The sequence below is a fragment of the Gavia stellata genome, chromosome 1 (genome assembly GCF_030936135.1).
Source record: "Gavia stellata isolate bGavSte3 chromosome 1, bGavSte3.hap2, whole genome shotgun sequence".
Taxonomy (NCBI): Eukaryota; Metazoa; Chordata; class Aves; order Gaviiformes; family Gaviidae; genus Gavia; species Gavia stellata.
Window position 1 is genome coordinate 26523927 of NC_082594.1, and position 16205 is coordinate 26540131.

At 41.6% G+C, this 16205-nt stretch overlaps 2 protein-coding genes across 5 annotated transcripts in view; one reads left to right on the top strand and one right to left on the bottom strand.

The window, feature by feature from the left end:
• NBEA (neurobeachin) overlaps positions 1 to 16205 on the top strand; it is a 516023-nt gene that overhangs the window by 362556 nt on the left and 137262 nt on the right. The window lies entirely within an intron of this gene.
• Positions 417 to 1496, bottom strand: MAB21L1 (mab-21 like 1). The gene has a single exon (XM_009809042.2). It carries the CDS (start codon positions 1494 to 1496, stop codon positions 417 to 419), a length of 1080 nt encoding a protein of 359 aa, XP_009807344.2.

Sequence of the window (16205 nt, forward strand, 5' to 3'; positions counted from 1 at the left end):
AAAGGTACATTAGGGTTTGTTCAGGTGGCATATCCAAATAGCTTTTACTCACAGAGGGTTTACATAAAAATACCGGGGTTTTGTTATAATCCGTTGGTACCGTTTCTAGGCAGAATGGTCACAATCATGTTAAATTACGGCCAATTTTGCTTTCCGGTTAAGGTACGTACTTTTTTTTTTTTTTTTTCCCTTGTATTTTTTTTCACGGGGAACTGCAAAACTGTGGCGAAGATAAGAGGAACGATACTTGCTGTTCTTATTTGCTTTTCTTTGTGAAGAGCCTAAGCTATATTCCTTTTTAAAAGAGAATATTATTTGCATTGTCAAGTGGCAATATTTGACTTTTCGAACAGGCAGCTTAAACTTCATTGGGAAATAAGCAGGTTTATCGGTCGGGCCGGTTTTCTAGTTACCCTCTAAAGTTTCTCCAAACTTTTCGGGTTGGTAAGTATTTCCCTAGCCAGTCGCCACGTCTGTTTGGCCGCGTTTTCCAGGGCCGAGTGAGGTTTGCCCTGAAAGAGGTCTAAGTTGGGCAAGAAGTAGTGCGGGCACCTCCTGCACTGGAGGCAGGAGATGAGCTGCAGTAAAATCCCGTTGAGCCGGTCCCCCAGGCACGACTCGTCCCAGTCCGACTCGCGGGGATGCTTTTCGCATTCGTAGGAAACCAGAGTCTTCATGTGATAATTATTCAGGGGCTGGCCCGGCAGCTCCAGGTGACGGTCCCGTAAGGTTTTGAGGATAGAGAGGCATTTCTTCCTGCAGCCGCCCATCTGCAGTCTGTTCTCGGCTTCGGCGAACTGCAGCACCCAGGCATCGCTCTCGGCCGAGCTCTGCTTGCCGGCCAGAGAGTGGCACTCCTTGGATAAGAGGTTGAAGCCTTCCGCCTTGACCTCCGCCACCCTGTTGGGTCCCGGCCAGGGGATGTGGGGAAGCGGCCAGTGGGCAGCACTCCGCGGCCAGATCCCCGTGCACTTGAACGCCGGAGTGATCTGCACGACGTACCTATCCCTGATCCGCAGCTTCACTTCGCTGGTGTCCGCCACCATCTTTACCACGTCTCTGTAACTGCACTTATCCACGGCTTGAGCCACCAGAGTCTGAAATCTGGACCGGATTTTGCGAGCGGAGAGGTAGCCAGACGCCGTGATGAACTCCACCCAGAGGGACATGCTCCTCTTGCGCCCGTCGCTTAACTTTAACACAGCGCAGCCCGGCAAGGAGCCGTCGTCCACGAAGTTGAAAACCCCCATTTGGTTCAGATACAGCACGACTTCAAACTCCGTGGGGGAGATGACTTCCAGCCCCTCGTAGCGATTGTCCATCTCGTTCAAGGAACTGATGAAGCGAGGCTCCTGCACCTCCACCTCCTTCAGCACGTCCGACACCACTTTGCAGACTTCTCGGATCGTTTTGGCGATGGCAGCTTTCCTGGCTTGGCATTTCTCGTTGTAGTATTTATTCAGATGATACACCAGCTTGGCCTGGGCCGCGATCATGTTGGGGCAGAGATCCGGATTGTATACCGGAGTCTCGCAATAGGCTGTGGGATCCAATGCGGCTGCTAAGGCTGGAGCCAACTTCAGAGGAGAAACAGGCTGCCGCACTCTGAAATGTAACAAATGTTTTTCAAAATGCGCTGGGGCTGCTGCTCCTCAGATGCTCTCTTCCTGCTTTTTTAGATCAGCCGTCTTGAAGTGTGTGTGGCGGGGGGGGGGGGGGGGGGGAGGGGGGGGCGGGCGGGGGACTGGAGGGGGCGATATTTTTCCTCCCCCTTCTTTTAAAGGGTCCGTGAGTGAGAGGAAAGCATCGAGAGCTGCACCTTCCCCAGCAGCAAGAAAAACAAAAGTTGCACTGAGACACAGCGAGGCTTCCAGTAGTCAAAATAATAAAACCTCTTCGTATTTATTTATGTTTTCCCGTAGTAATCACTGTGTGTGTGCAGGGTGGTTAATCAGATGGTGGAAAAAGTGCCGTGTGTGTGCGTGTGTATATGTCAGAAGAAGCTGGCTGTTGGTTTGTATAAGAGCCCAGATGCACTCGTGTGGAAATTATAAAGGCAGGGCCAGGCAGGCGGGCGGCCAATCGCCACTGGGCTCGTCACTGCAGCCTCTTTCAGCTCAAACCCCGCTAATTAATCCCTCTCTAGGAGATAGATATGTATACACAGACACACACACACGCACGCACATATAGAAAGGTAGAAGGTTACTGGCAGAAAAACCGCCCAGGTCATCTGTACGCTCGGAAATCAAGAGAAATCTTTCTCCTTTGGGTGTAACTTGAAGGGTATTGACGTTTCGAAAGGACTTGGCAAAACCGTGCCGCTCCGCACTGAATCCCTGCGTGCCTCCCCACGGCCGAGACGTGAATGCAGGTGTATTAATGGGCATCCATCAACTAGGGAGCTGCAGACCGCGCTCGCTCTTGCAGCAGCAGAGGCGTAAATTCATTAACTCACACTGGGCGTCACATCACGCTGTCCTTTCCTCCTGATAGTTGTCTGTAACTGCAGGCGAGAAGTTGTTGGGTGTTTTTTTCTCTCGTGAACCGGGCAGTGAACCAGGCAGCAGATTCACGGCAAATGTAGTGTCCTTTGGAATAAAATATTACGCAAAAGTCCACGATTTGTATCGTTTTAAAAGATCTTCTGACGGGCTCTAATCGATTTTGAGGTTTAACGTATTTCGGCATTGTCTCTGCCTTGCTTTTTGTGTTTGTACCTTACGAAGGGAGAATCAATCGCTAAACCTATCTGTCAGGTCTTTTTCACGTTCCCTCCAGAAATCAAATAGCAGATATGAACGGTAAATCTCATCTGCCAATTCTTAGCTTCGTTTTTATACTCCTCATAGCGCTCCAATATGTTGTGAAGAGTGGATGTTCAGCTGCTTTTTGAGACGCACTCTAAGTATCTATTAATTTCCAACCTGGACGGTTTATTGTATAGCGAGCTCTGCTAGCAAGCTGCGCGTAGTAAATGTGCACACGGGAGGGATGCTAGCGACTGCAAACATGCTGGCATGCTACTAATCTGACAGTTTGGGGTTTCGTGTGTGTGATGTGTAATTAGCAAATTTCTCCTTCGGTACCTTAAGTGTTAGTAATCGGGACCTTTATTTGCAAATAAGCTGGAGTGGCAAACTCTTCTGCTTTGCAGCATTTACTGAGCTTCACTTCGAGAGAACCCTAAATTATATTTTTTTAAGAAAAAAAAAAAACCTCAGCAAAGCTTTTAATGGCTTGGAATCTCTAATCTACTGCCTGATTACTAATTCTTAAAGTAACTGTCACAGGCATATCCATCGCCAAGGAGAAGTCATACCGCAAAGAACATTTCACGACATTTATTCAACGTATTAATGCGACCAACTTTATTGCACATTGCGAAGAATTTCTGACTTTGCGCTTGGCTCGCTCCGTCTGGCGTTTGTACGGGTGCTCCCCGTGCCGCTTCCTAGGAGGAAGCTGATGGGGGAATCATTTTCGCCCGTCAGTAAAACGGGGCTAGGGCTGTCTTGGGGCGCCTCGCTGAGAAACTGCAAGTGACAGGTCGTCCCGAAGCAGCTTTTCCTCTTCTCGGCCGCAGCCCCCCGGCCGACGGCGGAGGGGCGGCCGCTTTCTGGCTGTTTCGGCCGAAGAGGAGCTCGTTTCCTCCCGGCTCTTCTTCCTCCTCCGCAGAGGTCTCCCGGCCAGGCGGCGGGCGCCGGGCGGGACACGCGTGGCTCCCCCCGGCCGCGGCGGGTCCGGCGGCGGCACAGCGCGCCCGGTCCCGGCGCCTCCCCAGCCGCCCCCGGGGCGCGCAGCCGCCGGCCGCTGCCGCCGGCCGCGCCCGGGACCCGGGGCTGCGGCCTCCCTCCCCCGCGGGGCGGCGGCGTGCGCGGCCGCTCGGCTGCGGGCTCCCGGGGGCCGGCTCCCCCCGCCTCCCCCGAGCAGGCACTTACAGGGGTCCTCGCTGGGTCCGACGGGACAGGCGGGCGCCTCCCCGCCGCCGCCGTCGTCCCCTGCTGCTGTTACCGGCGGCTGCCCCCGGATGCGCGGGGAACCTGCCGCGGCGGCGGGGGACGCGGCGGGGGCGGGGGCTGGGGCCGGCCCTCTCCGCGGGCTGCAGGCGCACCGAGCAGTCGGCTCGGCGGCACGGCCGCGGGCCCCGTCGGCGGGCGGGGAGGGGGAGGCAGCTCGCCGGCCCGGCACATCCCGCCCCGCTGCCCCGCGGATGGGGCCCGGGACGATCCACCCGTCCCTCGGGGCCGGGGGCTACGCCGGTCGCGCCCTGCCCTCAGACACGGGTGCCGCGTTGGCCGGCGCAGGGCACGGCTGGGCTGTGCGGAGGAAGGAAACGCGGCGAAGTTGGGTCCAACTCCGGCGGGCGGGTCCCGGGGACCGCCTGGGGCGGGGGAAGGCCCGCGGCGGTGCTGGCCCTGGCCCTGGTCCCCGCCCCGGCGCGGCGCGGCGGTGTGCTCGGCGGCGGCCGCTCGGCCCCGGAGCCGGCCGGCGCGAAACCTCCAGCCCTGCCTCGTCGAGGGCGGCTTCTTTGCGATTTAAATAAGAACGAGCTCCTTCCCCGGGAGGTTACATACCAGCGCCGTGTAAAACGAAAGTTAAAGCGGGCGGACAAAAGGTTGTCCCTTCCTCCCGTCTCCGCCAAGGGGAACAGCCCTTTCCTGCGGAGGGGCACAGCGGCCCCAGTTCGACTCCCACCGCTTCAGCTGCTTCGGAGCTACACGTTGAAGATGGAAATGTTTCGGGCGAGGTTTTGTTTCTTTTTGCCCCGCGGCTTTTAGCTCAGTAAACACAGTTTCTAAAGGCAAAAGGCGATAGGTCGTACCTTTAAGCTGTCAGAAGTCTTAATTTTCATAATGTGGCAGAATTAATTTAAATAAAAATGACGTCTTGTATCCTAAATCAGAGCTTTCAATATATAATGCTGGGATTAACCTATGATATCAAGTAATGCAAGTTATAGGTATTTATTGCATCTTGGTGGCTATGGGAAATACTAGCCTTAGCCTTGGCTGGGTGATGTTTAGCACTAAAGGTTGCTGTTAACTTCACTACATCATTTCATTTCACACATACACAATAAACGTTTGGTAGTTTGAATATTTGTGGATTTAGGCATCGCTGACACCAGTCAACCACTGAAATGTAACTGCTAAGGTGACCCGATCGTTTAACATGGCAAGAAGTCGGTGGTTTGGTTTAGATTCCGAAAACGATTATCTATCTGACTGTATATGATATAAAATATGAATATTTTCGAAGCTTCTGACCACTTACTGCAGTTAGTTTTCCTCTGTAGTTTTTAATGTGTCCTTCATAAATTCTAAAAGGAAGGAACACCTTTTCATCACTGCGTTTTATTTTTATACGTATGGAGTTGTTCTGGAAAATTGAGATTAAAATCATCTCATTAAAATTATGGTTGATCATTTGTCATGATGATGGTACCATATGATATTGGTGACTTTTACCAAATTACTGTTTTCTAGATATTTCCCCCTAATTAGGGGGTACTATAGCAGCATTTGTTGAACTCTGCTTGTTCTTTCAAATCTTTCAAACTACAGTGCCTTGTCATATAATGCTCATGTTAGCCAAAAAGTCAAATGGTGATGAAAATCTTTGACTGCAGGTACTCGCCCACGCCCCCAAAATGTAACAAAAAAAAAAAAAAGGGAAAAAAGAGAGTTGCCATATATAAATTTCACCAATAATTCCTTTTCATATGGTGAAAAGTGTGAGTTAAAATGCACATGCAGATGCATGTACACACAAAGTGCTTGCATTGATATCACTTTATATTTCTTATTATATGGTGATAGTTTTTCCACACACAATTGCTCATGAATTTTAAAGTTTTATTTTTTAATATCTGCCTATTGCACTAGGGAGCTAGGGAAAAAATGAAGCTGTGTTGATTAAATTATTTATCCTTACTGCTGAAGTGAGTTTGAAGGCTCATTGAATGTATCTGATTTCTTGGCTCCTCTTTCTCCCCTTCCCCCCTCAATTCATCCTGGTTATTTCATCCATATCATCCTGCCAGCAACAATAAATTTACTTTTTTTCAAGTAGGAAAACTAAAGACAGATATTTGTGTCACATTTGCTTTAAATGTCACCTTACATAAAATAGGCAGCATAATTTTTTTTGTGATAGAAGTTGATGGTACCTGCAATTTTCTGTATTCTTATTTGTAGTTTACTTTTTGACTACACTTTCAAATTTAGGAACAAATAAAAAGCTAAGTTTAAATGTAAGTTGCTGTAGTGTTTGCAAAAATGCAATTTAAATGAAGTTATACATTTTATTACTTAGATTTTTTGGGTATAAGTTTCTGTATATTTAGGTACGCCAACATTTTTCTTCCATTACCTACAGTTTTCTGCAAATGTTTTTTACTTTTTTGAAAAAATGTGATATAGGTACTTTTTACAGTACACAATTTAGTGCTAAACTTAACACGTGTGTGTATTCTCTTCCCATTAAAAATTTGAAGAAAAAAAAAAAACACAAGAAGAATTTGCATTACTGTTGGACTTGGTCATCCTAGGTCTTACAGATGAACCCTTAATGCTCCAAATTCCTCTAATCTGCAATCTGTTAAGGGAAAAAACCAGAAATTGATTTGTTTTCTTTAAAATGTTACAGCTCAAAAGTAAACATAGAGTTTGTACAACTGTAATTTTAGCTAGAACTGCAGAAACATTCAAGCAGGAAAAAAATGCATTGAATTATTCATTTGGTTCACTTCTCCATCAGCTTCTCCAAAGCCAGACATTCCTTAAAGTACAGCATTTTATTTAAGCAGTCCAACACTGCTTTTTTTTTTTTTTTTTTTAAAAGGTCTCCTGCTTGGAGAATGCTCTTTTCTGTTGAACTGTGAGAGGAGTGTGGAATCAGTGGGGATTAGCGCCTTTTAATCTACTACATCTGTAGTGGGTCATCCAACACTGCAGAACTCTCATTACTCTCTCATGCTGTATATGATTAAATGACTGAAAATATTCAACATTGACCTTGAAAATAAAGCTGTATGTGTTGGATGAGCAGCTTCCAAAGACTTCATGTCTAAACTAACCTTTCCCCTTGGTAACGTCTAGCCCTGGAACACATTGTCAGAGAGAGGACTAGAGCATTAGAAAATGTTAGTTGAAACTGAAGTGTGGGAGCATTTCAAATGCATCATTATATAAATTATGGCATCACTCAGCTTGTTCATGCTATGTTTTATGAGTAACCCAACATCTTATCAGCCCATTCGAAATGGGAGGGTGGTATGTCTTGAACATACTTATTTTTGTGACTGGTGTTTTTCCGTAAGCTGGTTTCAGAGCGACTAGCAAACTAAACTACATCACCTTGTAGGTAGCTGCTAGAGCTGTTGAAATCAGCAGAAAACATGTTGCTTAACATCTTTGAATGCTAGCCTATATAAAGCTGTAAGTAAGCACCATCTTTTCACATACATTTTGTCATGTTATGTGTTTATTGCTAATTTTCATGCTGCCAATAGTTCGGGCATGTTCAGTCCCTCTACCTCAAAATGAAACTTGTGCTTTCCCCTTTCAGTGGTATTGGTATGGTAAATTACCTGTGTAACTCACTTTATCTCGATTTAGCTATAAAAAGACATGCCTAACATATTTCAAGGCAGACTTCTATTTTTTAATGTAGTATATAGCTTTCCGATATTTTCTTTCCAAATAACGGTGAAGGGAGGAGTTGAGTGAGTTGGTCATGAATGATTAATACGTTTCATTGAACCTTATGAAGGCCCTGATCCTGCCAATGCACACACACACATGGTTAGTGAAACATTCAGCCGGTTCTGGTGAGGTCAGGGGCTTCGTTAGGTTCACAGTTAAGTGTATGGGCAGTTATTTGCAGGATCAGGGCCAAAGTGGGATAATGCTTGGAGGTTAACTCATGGACACTACGAAATACAGTGTGTCTTTGAAATATCTAAAGTATCAAATAGTGCATTGGTGAGGAAATGTATTTTTGGCCCAAGCTTCTACTCTTCTGTCAAGCAGAACTTCCCTATTAATTTCATTGTGTTTTAGCAATAGTGTCGAATTAGCTTCTTGAGAAAGGACAGTGCTGTTTTGTCCATATTTTAACAACATGCTTCCACTAAAATGCTTTCCCTAATCTGCTCTAAAGCCTTTAGGAGGAGAGTGAGGTTATTCAGAGAAATGAGGGAAAGGTTATGCTTTCAAAATCTCAAAACTGCATTGTTCATGTACTTTTGCAGATTCAGGACTATTTCTATAACTCCCAAAACGTACAGAATCTTTTAACAGTCTTAAATATAAGCAACCTACTTGCTAAAAACACTTATTGATTGTTCCTAAAAATATACTAGCTATAACTGTAATATAAACATGTCAACCAATTTATTATTTAAGGAAGAAGGGGAGAGATCTCTTCCGGAAAAACTTGATGCTTAGGTCTTTTGGCCTTTAAAATTTATTGATTTTCCCACCACGGCTCTGAACATTTTTTTTCTTAACTGGTGGAACATTGTCATTGTAGAGCGTAATATTTTATTTAGGAGAGAACTGAGTCTCTTATTAAGAGCAGCAAATCACTCTAGTTCTCCTCTTACTTGGGTTTGAAAATTTAACCTAAAAGTCACTTACCGTCCTTCCTACTTTTCCCTACCATTTTTTCAGCCCAGCTCTAGGACAGAATATACAGAACTGGGTCCTTTGCGGCATAGTGCCAGTGTCATTGAAATGAGAAAGACTACAGGAGCGATATGTAGTCTTGTAATTTCATAAATCTCCAATACAATTGTTGAAAGCGAAATACTAGCTGCTTATGGAAATACCTGTTTATCTTGAAGGAATATTACTATCAATTTTTCATAATAGTGGAAACAGATTTTGCCATTTGGGCATGTTATCGTTTATAATACATTAGTGCCATTGAAAAGAAGAAAAAAATTATGGTGTATCTGTTAGGGTAGTGACAATGTTCTCTCTTAAGTCTCCTTAGTTTTAGATGAGGCAAAGGAGATCTCTTTATTATTTCATGTTTCTGAATCTTCTTTATTTACAGTTTCAGTTGTTACAGAATAATTATTTTGTAATATTAAAGGAAACTTCCAGGAAAATAATTGATTTTTTTTTTTTTTTTTGTCAACACTGGTTTTAATAGGGTGGATTTGTGTTGTGTGATGTACTCAAGAAACATAAATATGTTCTTTACTATTTTTTATTTGGTCATTACAACGGTAATTTTAAAGTTCTGCAGTGTGTACAGGCCTGTTAAGAGAGAAGTTACTGCAATCAATATGATTGTCTTACTTTCAGTGAATGTTTTACCATCTCCCTGCAGATTATTTCCAGGAATGAACTAGCTAATTTTGGCTTCATTTTTTTTTAAATAACCTTACAAAAAGGAACAATTAACAAGTGCAGAACTCGTACTAGCACTCTGAAGCACACAAGAATATATCACATATGCTAGGTTGTGCCGTAATGCTTGCAATTTTCAGCTACGCTTCAAGAGATTGCTTCTTTAAGTAGGTAAAAAATGACAGCAAGTATGTTGAACAACAGTTTTCTCATTATATTCTGTGAATACATTCATTATTTTTTATTAGTCCTTAATTGTAAAGGTGAAATAATATAACCATTTATCTTGGCAAACTCGTTATTTATGATCTGTACCTTACAAAATTGTGTGGATCTGTGTGGATGTTTTCTTCTACACGTACTACTTAGATTTTTGACATAGGGGGTGAGAAAAAACTTTTCAGGTTAAGTTTATAACAAACCTAATCCACTCTTGGTAGGCAAACTGCATATCTTGATGGGGTAAAAGAAGTCCGCTCTCCCTCACCCCCCCGAAATTCAGTTCTTCATTTGTTTTGTTCACCACGCTGCATTAACACAGTTTTCCCTTGTGTGCATCTGCCAGTGTACAATTTAGCCACGGGCATCTGTAGACCTTGTGGTGATCAGTATTGCAGGCAAAAGCCATATGTGTTTAAATAAAAAAAAAATCTCTTTATTTCATTTGCTGTTTTAACTGGATGGATAACTTTTGTGCCTCAAGACAGAGGAAGAGAAAATACAGAAATAATTAATTGCCTCTATTCTTGAGGCAGTTTCATTTTCCCTCTCCAATATGGAATGCTTGTCAGCTTTCCTGATAAATGACTGCATGTATTTGCATAGATTTTACATTAACACAAAAATTAGTTTTATTTGTGAAAAACTAGTTTACATAATAATGCAAAATCTAGTATTATGGATTATGTTTCCAAATTTGAGAGACTGTGGAGAAATGAGATTTTTTCCTTCTTTTTTTTTAATGCTGTTTGTTTGTTGGGGTTTTTTTAATGCCAAGACATATCAGTTTTTAGCTTTGTATTTTGTTTCTATAAATTTAACCAAATCAGCATCTTTTAATGTTCATAAACTATTTCTTCAGTCTTTCATAGATTGAATAATTGATGGTAGTATGAACACGACTTCTTTCATAGACTTTTACACATTCTGTTTATTAAATACACTCTTGAATATGAATACATTTGCAAAATCTCCTGGAACTGTTTTGAAAAAAAAAGATTTGCGGCAAACTTAACTGTTAAGTACGATCTAAGAATATACTTCAAGATTCTAATGCTGCTATTAAAATAGTGCTCCATTAGGTATTCTTTCAAAGCATTAATGTACTGCATTAGCTTGTATGCCAGTGTAGGACTATTTTTTTTCCTATATCTAATAACCTGTCTGGTTTAAGTAATTAGGCATTCCTAGCTTGAAGTGACAGTACTATACCTCTAGTTAAAAACTGTGTTTTATTCACGATTTGTCATGTCCATAAATAAAACTTACAAATCAGTCAGTCTGAAATGTCTTTGAAGGAAAATATACTGCCCTAATTTTGAGCCAATTGTAGTTATTTTCAAGTGACATGAATTGGATGTTTGCTCAGATAATAAACCTGGTGTCTTGTTGTCTAAAGGCAACTGCTAATTGTATATCAGCCCGTTCTCCATGCTAAAGAAAATACAGATGCATTCACTGCTATTTCATACCGTATAACAAAAAGAAAATGTTGCTCCTTATGAAGCATGCTATACTTAATGGCAGCTTAAGGTAAAAGAGTGCCTTTGCCACTTCTTGAATCTGGGACACCCTAGGTGCCAGCTGTCACTGCTCAGCTAATGATGACAAATGCCCCTCTCTATGCAGATTGCAGAGCTTGCAGGCTGCTATGAAAGGCAGCCAGATTACCTTTCTTCAGATAGTAACTTAACCTTTTAAACTCAAGTGTCAGAATGAAATTATTAGCTGGGATACTTTCAATATCTGTTTCTTTAAAAAAGAAAAAAAAAAAAAGAAATGAAAAGAAGAAGGCAGTGACTTCGAATAATACCATAGCAGCTCTTATTCACAAATTGTTCATACTTCTCTGATGTTTTAGAAATAGGAAATTGCTGCCACTGTGCCTGTGAACACTGTATGGAGTTTGACGGTGTTGAATGCATGAATACTGAACTGACCTCTTGGTTGCACTACACAGAAATGGGGCCAAGCAGGCCAAATCCTGTCCTTGCTTACACCCACGTAGTGTTACTGATGCACAAATGTGACAGATCACAGATTAACTTACGCTATTTGTAATAGACCTTAATTGATTTTACATATTGTGGATATACTCAGTTCTCTCCATGACACTTCATGTTATGACTCTAACACTATGAAGCTCAGTTAGAGTCCACTGTATCAAAATTGGGTATTTACTTTGTGGGTATGAGCGGTTTCACAGAACTCAGTGTCACGTGGTTAATGTTAAGTTACTAATTTAAATATATTCTTCAGTCAGAGTTTTGGAGTTACTTTCTGGGTTGACTTGGAAGTAGGTAACAGATGTGAGGATATTACATAGTTCCTTAACAGCATGTCAGAAACATAACACAGTATATGCTGTATATGCTACCTAAAGGTGTAGGGTACTTTTTGAGTGTGTACACGTAGGTGTGTCTGTATTTTTATGCGGGTCTATTTGTATGTGTTTATACACTTGAATATAGAAGTAAATAGACGCATGGGTATTCATATCAATATATGTACACATGCACTAGCCTACACATGTAAGATCCAAACCATATATATTTCCATGTTTATATTAAAATACTGACATATATGAGCGTGTTTAATTTGCACATTATATTTGCCATTAAATCAATCTGTACAGTGAACCATAATGGATAACAATTTCCTTCTGAGTAAAGCATAGGTTTATTACAGTAAACAAGTACTTACCTCCAATATTTTCACATGATCAAATCTCCATAGCAGTGGGCAATAATAAAAAACAACAGAAAAGATGTGGAAAGGCATTTAAGGAGAAGACCAGGAACACTGGTCTTGTATGTGGATGCAAGGAAATAAATAACAAGAATAGGAGGAAAAAAAACGTGCATTTGGTATGAGATTGGAATGTCCCAGACAGAAAATAGTTATGATTGGCAGAAAGTACAGGAGGCAGAAAAAAATGAGCAAGTTTACAGAGCAAAGTTAACAAGAGATCAATGTTGCAATAACTGTAACATGGTTGGTTCTGTAGTAAACATTAAAGGAAAGTTAATCTAATCCATGAACATAATGTTAATTAATATTCTTTTCTGCAGGGAAGAATAGATCTGATTGCCGATATGTGCATTCTCAAAGAGCTTCAGTCAGTACTTACCTCTTTTGGTATCAAGATGTATGAAAGGGAGATGCTGTTTAATATTATATTAGAAATGTTTCCTTTTAAAGTTTGGGGAAGAGTGTGCATAAGTGTGTTAAATTTAACATCCCGTTTTGTTTCATTTTGTTTTGCTTTGTTTTTTCTTTAAGTAATTATGGTCAAAGTATTTAAAATTATACATGTTTCATTATTTCGAGCAAGTGTAGCACAATCTGGGAAATAAAAAAGACAAAGATCTAGTGTTTCATACTCCGCTTTCTCAGCTTGTTGGTTGAATAGGCGTCAAATGAAGTCCAATGCCTATACAAAAGAAATGTTCCTTGTTTGGATTTGTCCCATCTGTGTCATCTGGTGGCTTATGCAATAGGAGGTGTTATCACATGAATCCAAATGCACAAGCCAGTTGTTTTATGGACTCTTTCTGTGCTTGGAGGAGTTTATAAGTTGCCCGCTCTATTGTGTGTCACTCCCAGATGACACGTGTGCATTCTGCTGAGCATATTTTGGGGGTAATTATAACTAATGAAGCCTGGTACACAGCTTGTTCGCAGAGTGATTTATTCTGCCCCTGTCTGATTCCTGAGAGTTCTGTAAAATGGTTATATTGTGCCTTCCACTTTGGACATGTATGGGAGCATGTGGTATTGAGTCCATCTGAGAAAATTTGCTATTCAGTGTACCACAGACTAATTACAAAGATATTGGCTGGGTACATCTGTTTAAAAATATGGGGATGAACTAGATTTATAAATGGGATCTCTAACTTTAGGGATATTGACTTTAGTATGGCTCTTATTTAGTCATTTACTCTTCCCAGACTTGCAGTAACCCACTTAGATGTACTGCTGTTGAATGTCTCAGAGTTCCTCTGAACCCTGTAAGTTAAAGGTTCCCTTTATACCTTTTAGCAAAGCAGATTTTATTACGCAATTTGAGTTCTGATAACTGATGATATTTTGTGGAAAGATGGATTTAAAAGTTGGGAAGGAAATACCTTGTAGCTTTGCAGGTTTCAGAAGCAACAAAAAAATAATTACTGAAGCCTGGGTGACAACCTTTATTTAACCTTAGATTTTCCATTCTCACCCTAATTTGTCTTCGCTTACTAGTCTCTCAGGAAAGTAAATCCACTGACATTAGTGGGACTTATCCTCTATACAAGAAGTACTCATACATTTTTTGCCAGGGTGGTTTTAAAAATCTCTTTTCCAAGATGCTAACATACCTCTGAAGTCATGAAGTAATGGGGTGCACAGAAGCTGCAGGGTTTGCCACTTCATCTACCAGATTCACAGATATCCAAGCAGGCTGGATGTTTTTAGAAGTATCTCAGCATCAGTGTTCAGTAATAATAGTCTTCAATTGTATCTGTCTTCAGTTATATCAGCTTCTCCCATCTTCACCCTCTGACTCTGTATCCAGATTTGAAAGACTTTTGCATCTTCTTTTTTTCATTGCTTAAACAAAATTTTCCTCCACGGAAAAAAGAGAGGTTAAAAGTTATAGTACTGCTTGTAGGAATGGGAGAAGAGGAATAAATACTTCTTTTGGTACACATTTCATAAAAAGCATTATGTAAGGTTGGAAAACAACTGCTTAGAAAATACAGTTCACATCCTTCCTACTAGCTGCATGAGTAGAAAAATAGTTTTACTGAGAATTAATTATTTTTTTCATCTGTTTTTGTGAAAACAACCTGGGGTGTGCTCAAGACAACATTAGCAGCATGATGAGTGAGAAGATATCATTAGTTCTCAGAAGTGAATCATGTAAGATGACATTTGTCAGCTAGCGTGTTAAGCAACAGGATGTGGTCACCAGCAGACCTGAAGTTTGCCTGTGCCCTAACCTGTCCCAGTAATGAAGTTTATAGTATCTATAGCATTTTTCAAAATCAGTACTTTCACTAGGAAAGAAAAGGAAACAAAACAAAATTCAAAAGTAATTTTTATCTTCATAACCATGAAGATGAAAGTGGACAGAAGGTCTGCCACTGACTTCATTCTTGCTCTTGAATTTGCGTGGAGCATGTTCTCCTAGTAAGAGTTTGTGGTGTTCTATACCCAAGATGATAACCATCAGAAAGTAAGAGTGTTGGAGAAAAGCTGTTTGTATATAATGGGTGTGGCTCTACCTTTACATAATGTGTGTGGAGAGACATACAATTTGAAAATTTGCTCTCTACAATCACCTGAAAGGGGGTTATGGTGAGGTGGGTGTTGGTCTCTTCTCACAAGTGGCTAGTGATAGGACAAGAGGAAATGGCCTCAAGTTGCGCCAGGGGAGGTTCAGGCTGGGTATTAGGAAAAAGTTCTTTACTGAGAGAGTGGTGAAGCATTGGAACAGGCTGCCCAGGGAGGTGGTGGAGTCACCATCACTGGAGGCGTTCAAAAAACGTGTAGACGTGGCACTGCAGGACATGGTTTACTGGGCATGGTGGTGTTGGGTTGATGGTTGGACTTGATGACCTTATAGGTCTTTTCCAACTTTAATGATTCTGTGTGATTCTGTGTGTGAAGACTGGTTTCCTGAGAACAATTGTGTCATAATGTAGCGGTTACACTTAAGTTGTTTTAAATAAGCGGGATTTGGTTTGGGACTGTGGCAGTAAGGATGTTTACCTGTGTGCTTTGTTCCGGATTTCCTCCATACATAGAAGCGTGTTCTGTGGACAATTTTTACATGATGAGTTATGGTGATATGAAATTTGACCTGGGTTTGTGTTCACTGATACATTTGTGATAGGTTTTGACTTTTGGGGTAACGCACATATTACCCACTTACCATGCCAGATATTACAAGAGGTTTGCTAAATTTAACAACACATGCTTATCATTGAAATCCTTCGATAGGGTACACCTCACAGATGAAACCAGAATTTTGCACATTTTGTAATGTTTTCTTTTTTTTGTTTGTTTGTTGTCTGTTAAAGGACCATGGCAAACTACCATGACTGGTATATTAGAAAGTGCCTAAAAAAGAGCAGTTGTTTTCCTTGGAGAAAGATTGTCATACCTTGAAAGAATAGTTAGCTGGAATTATGTTTTTGTGCTATTAAAATATTGCAGTTGTCAGATGTAGTTTTGTTTGCTGAGTAATCTGCTCATGTTTAGTCAGAGTACATCTGTTCCATATAATTTTAAACATTTCATAAAATATTTAAGATTAATGGTCCAAATCAAGCACTAGCTAAAACGATGACGCTAATTACATCAGATGTAGTTGGGTCAGTGAAGCTTACATGTCATTCTTTTGTGCTGATCAAACTTTTGTTGCATGAACTCATGTCTCAGTCAGACTCTGCAAGAGTTTGCATCAGAGCAGTGTGGCCTTATGAAAGCTGGGAATTGCAGCTGTAGTTTCATCCTCTGTGCTACTTTCCTTTCTTCTGTAAGCTGCATTCATTTTATTAATTTCCATTCCTTTGCTATTTTACATGAATTTTGTGACAGGAATGACTATTTAAGTCACCTTGAACCTAGAAACTT

Coding starts and splice junctions, on each gene's coding strand:
- MAB21L1 (XM_009809042.2), bottom strand. CDS start 1,496: ATGATCGCGGCCCAGGCCAAGCTGGTGTATCATCTGAATAAATACTAC.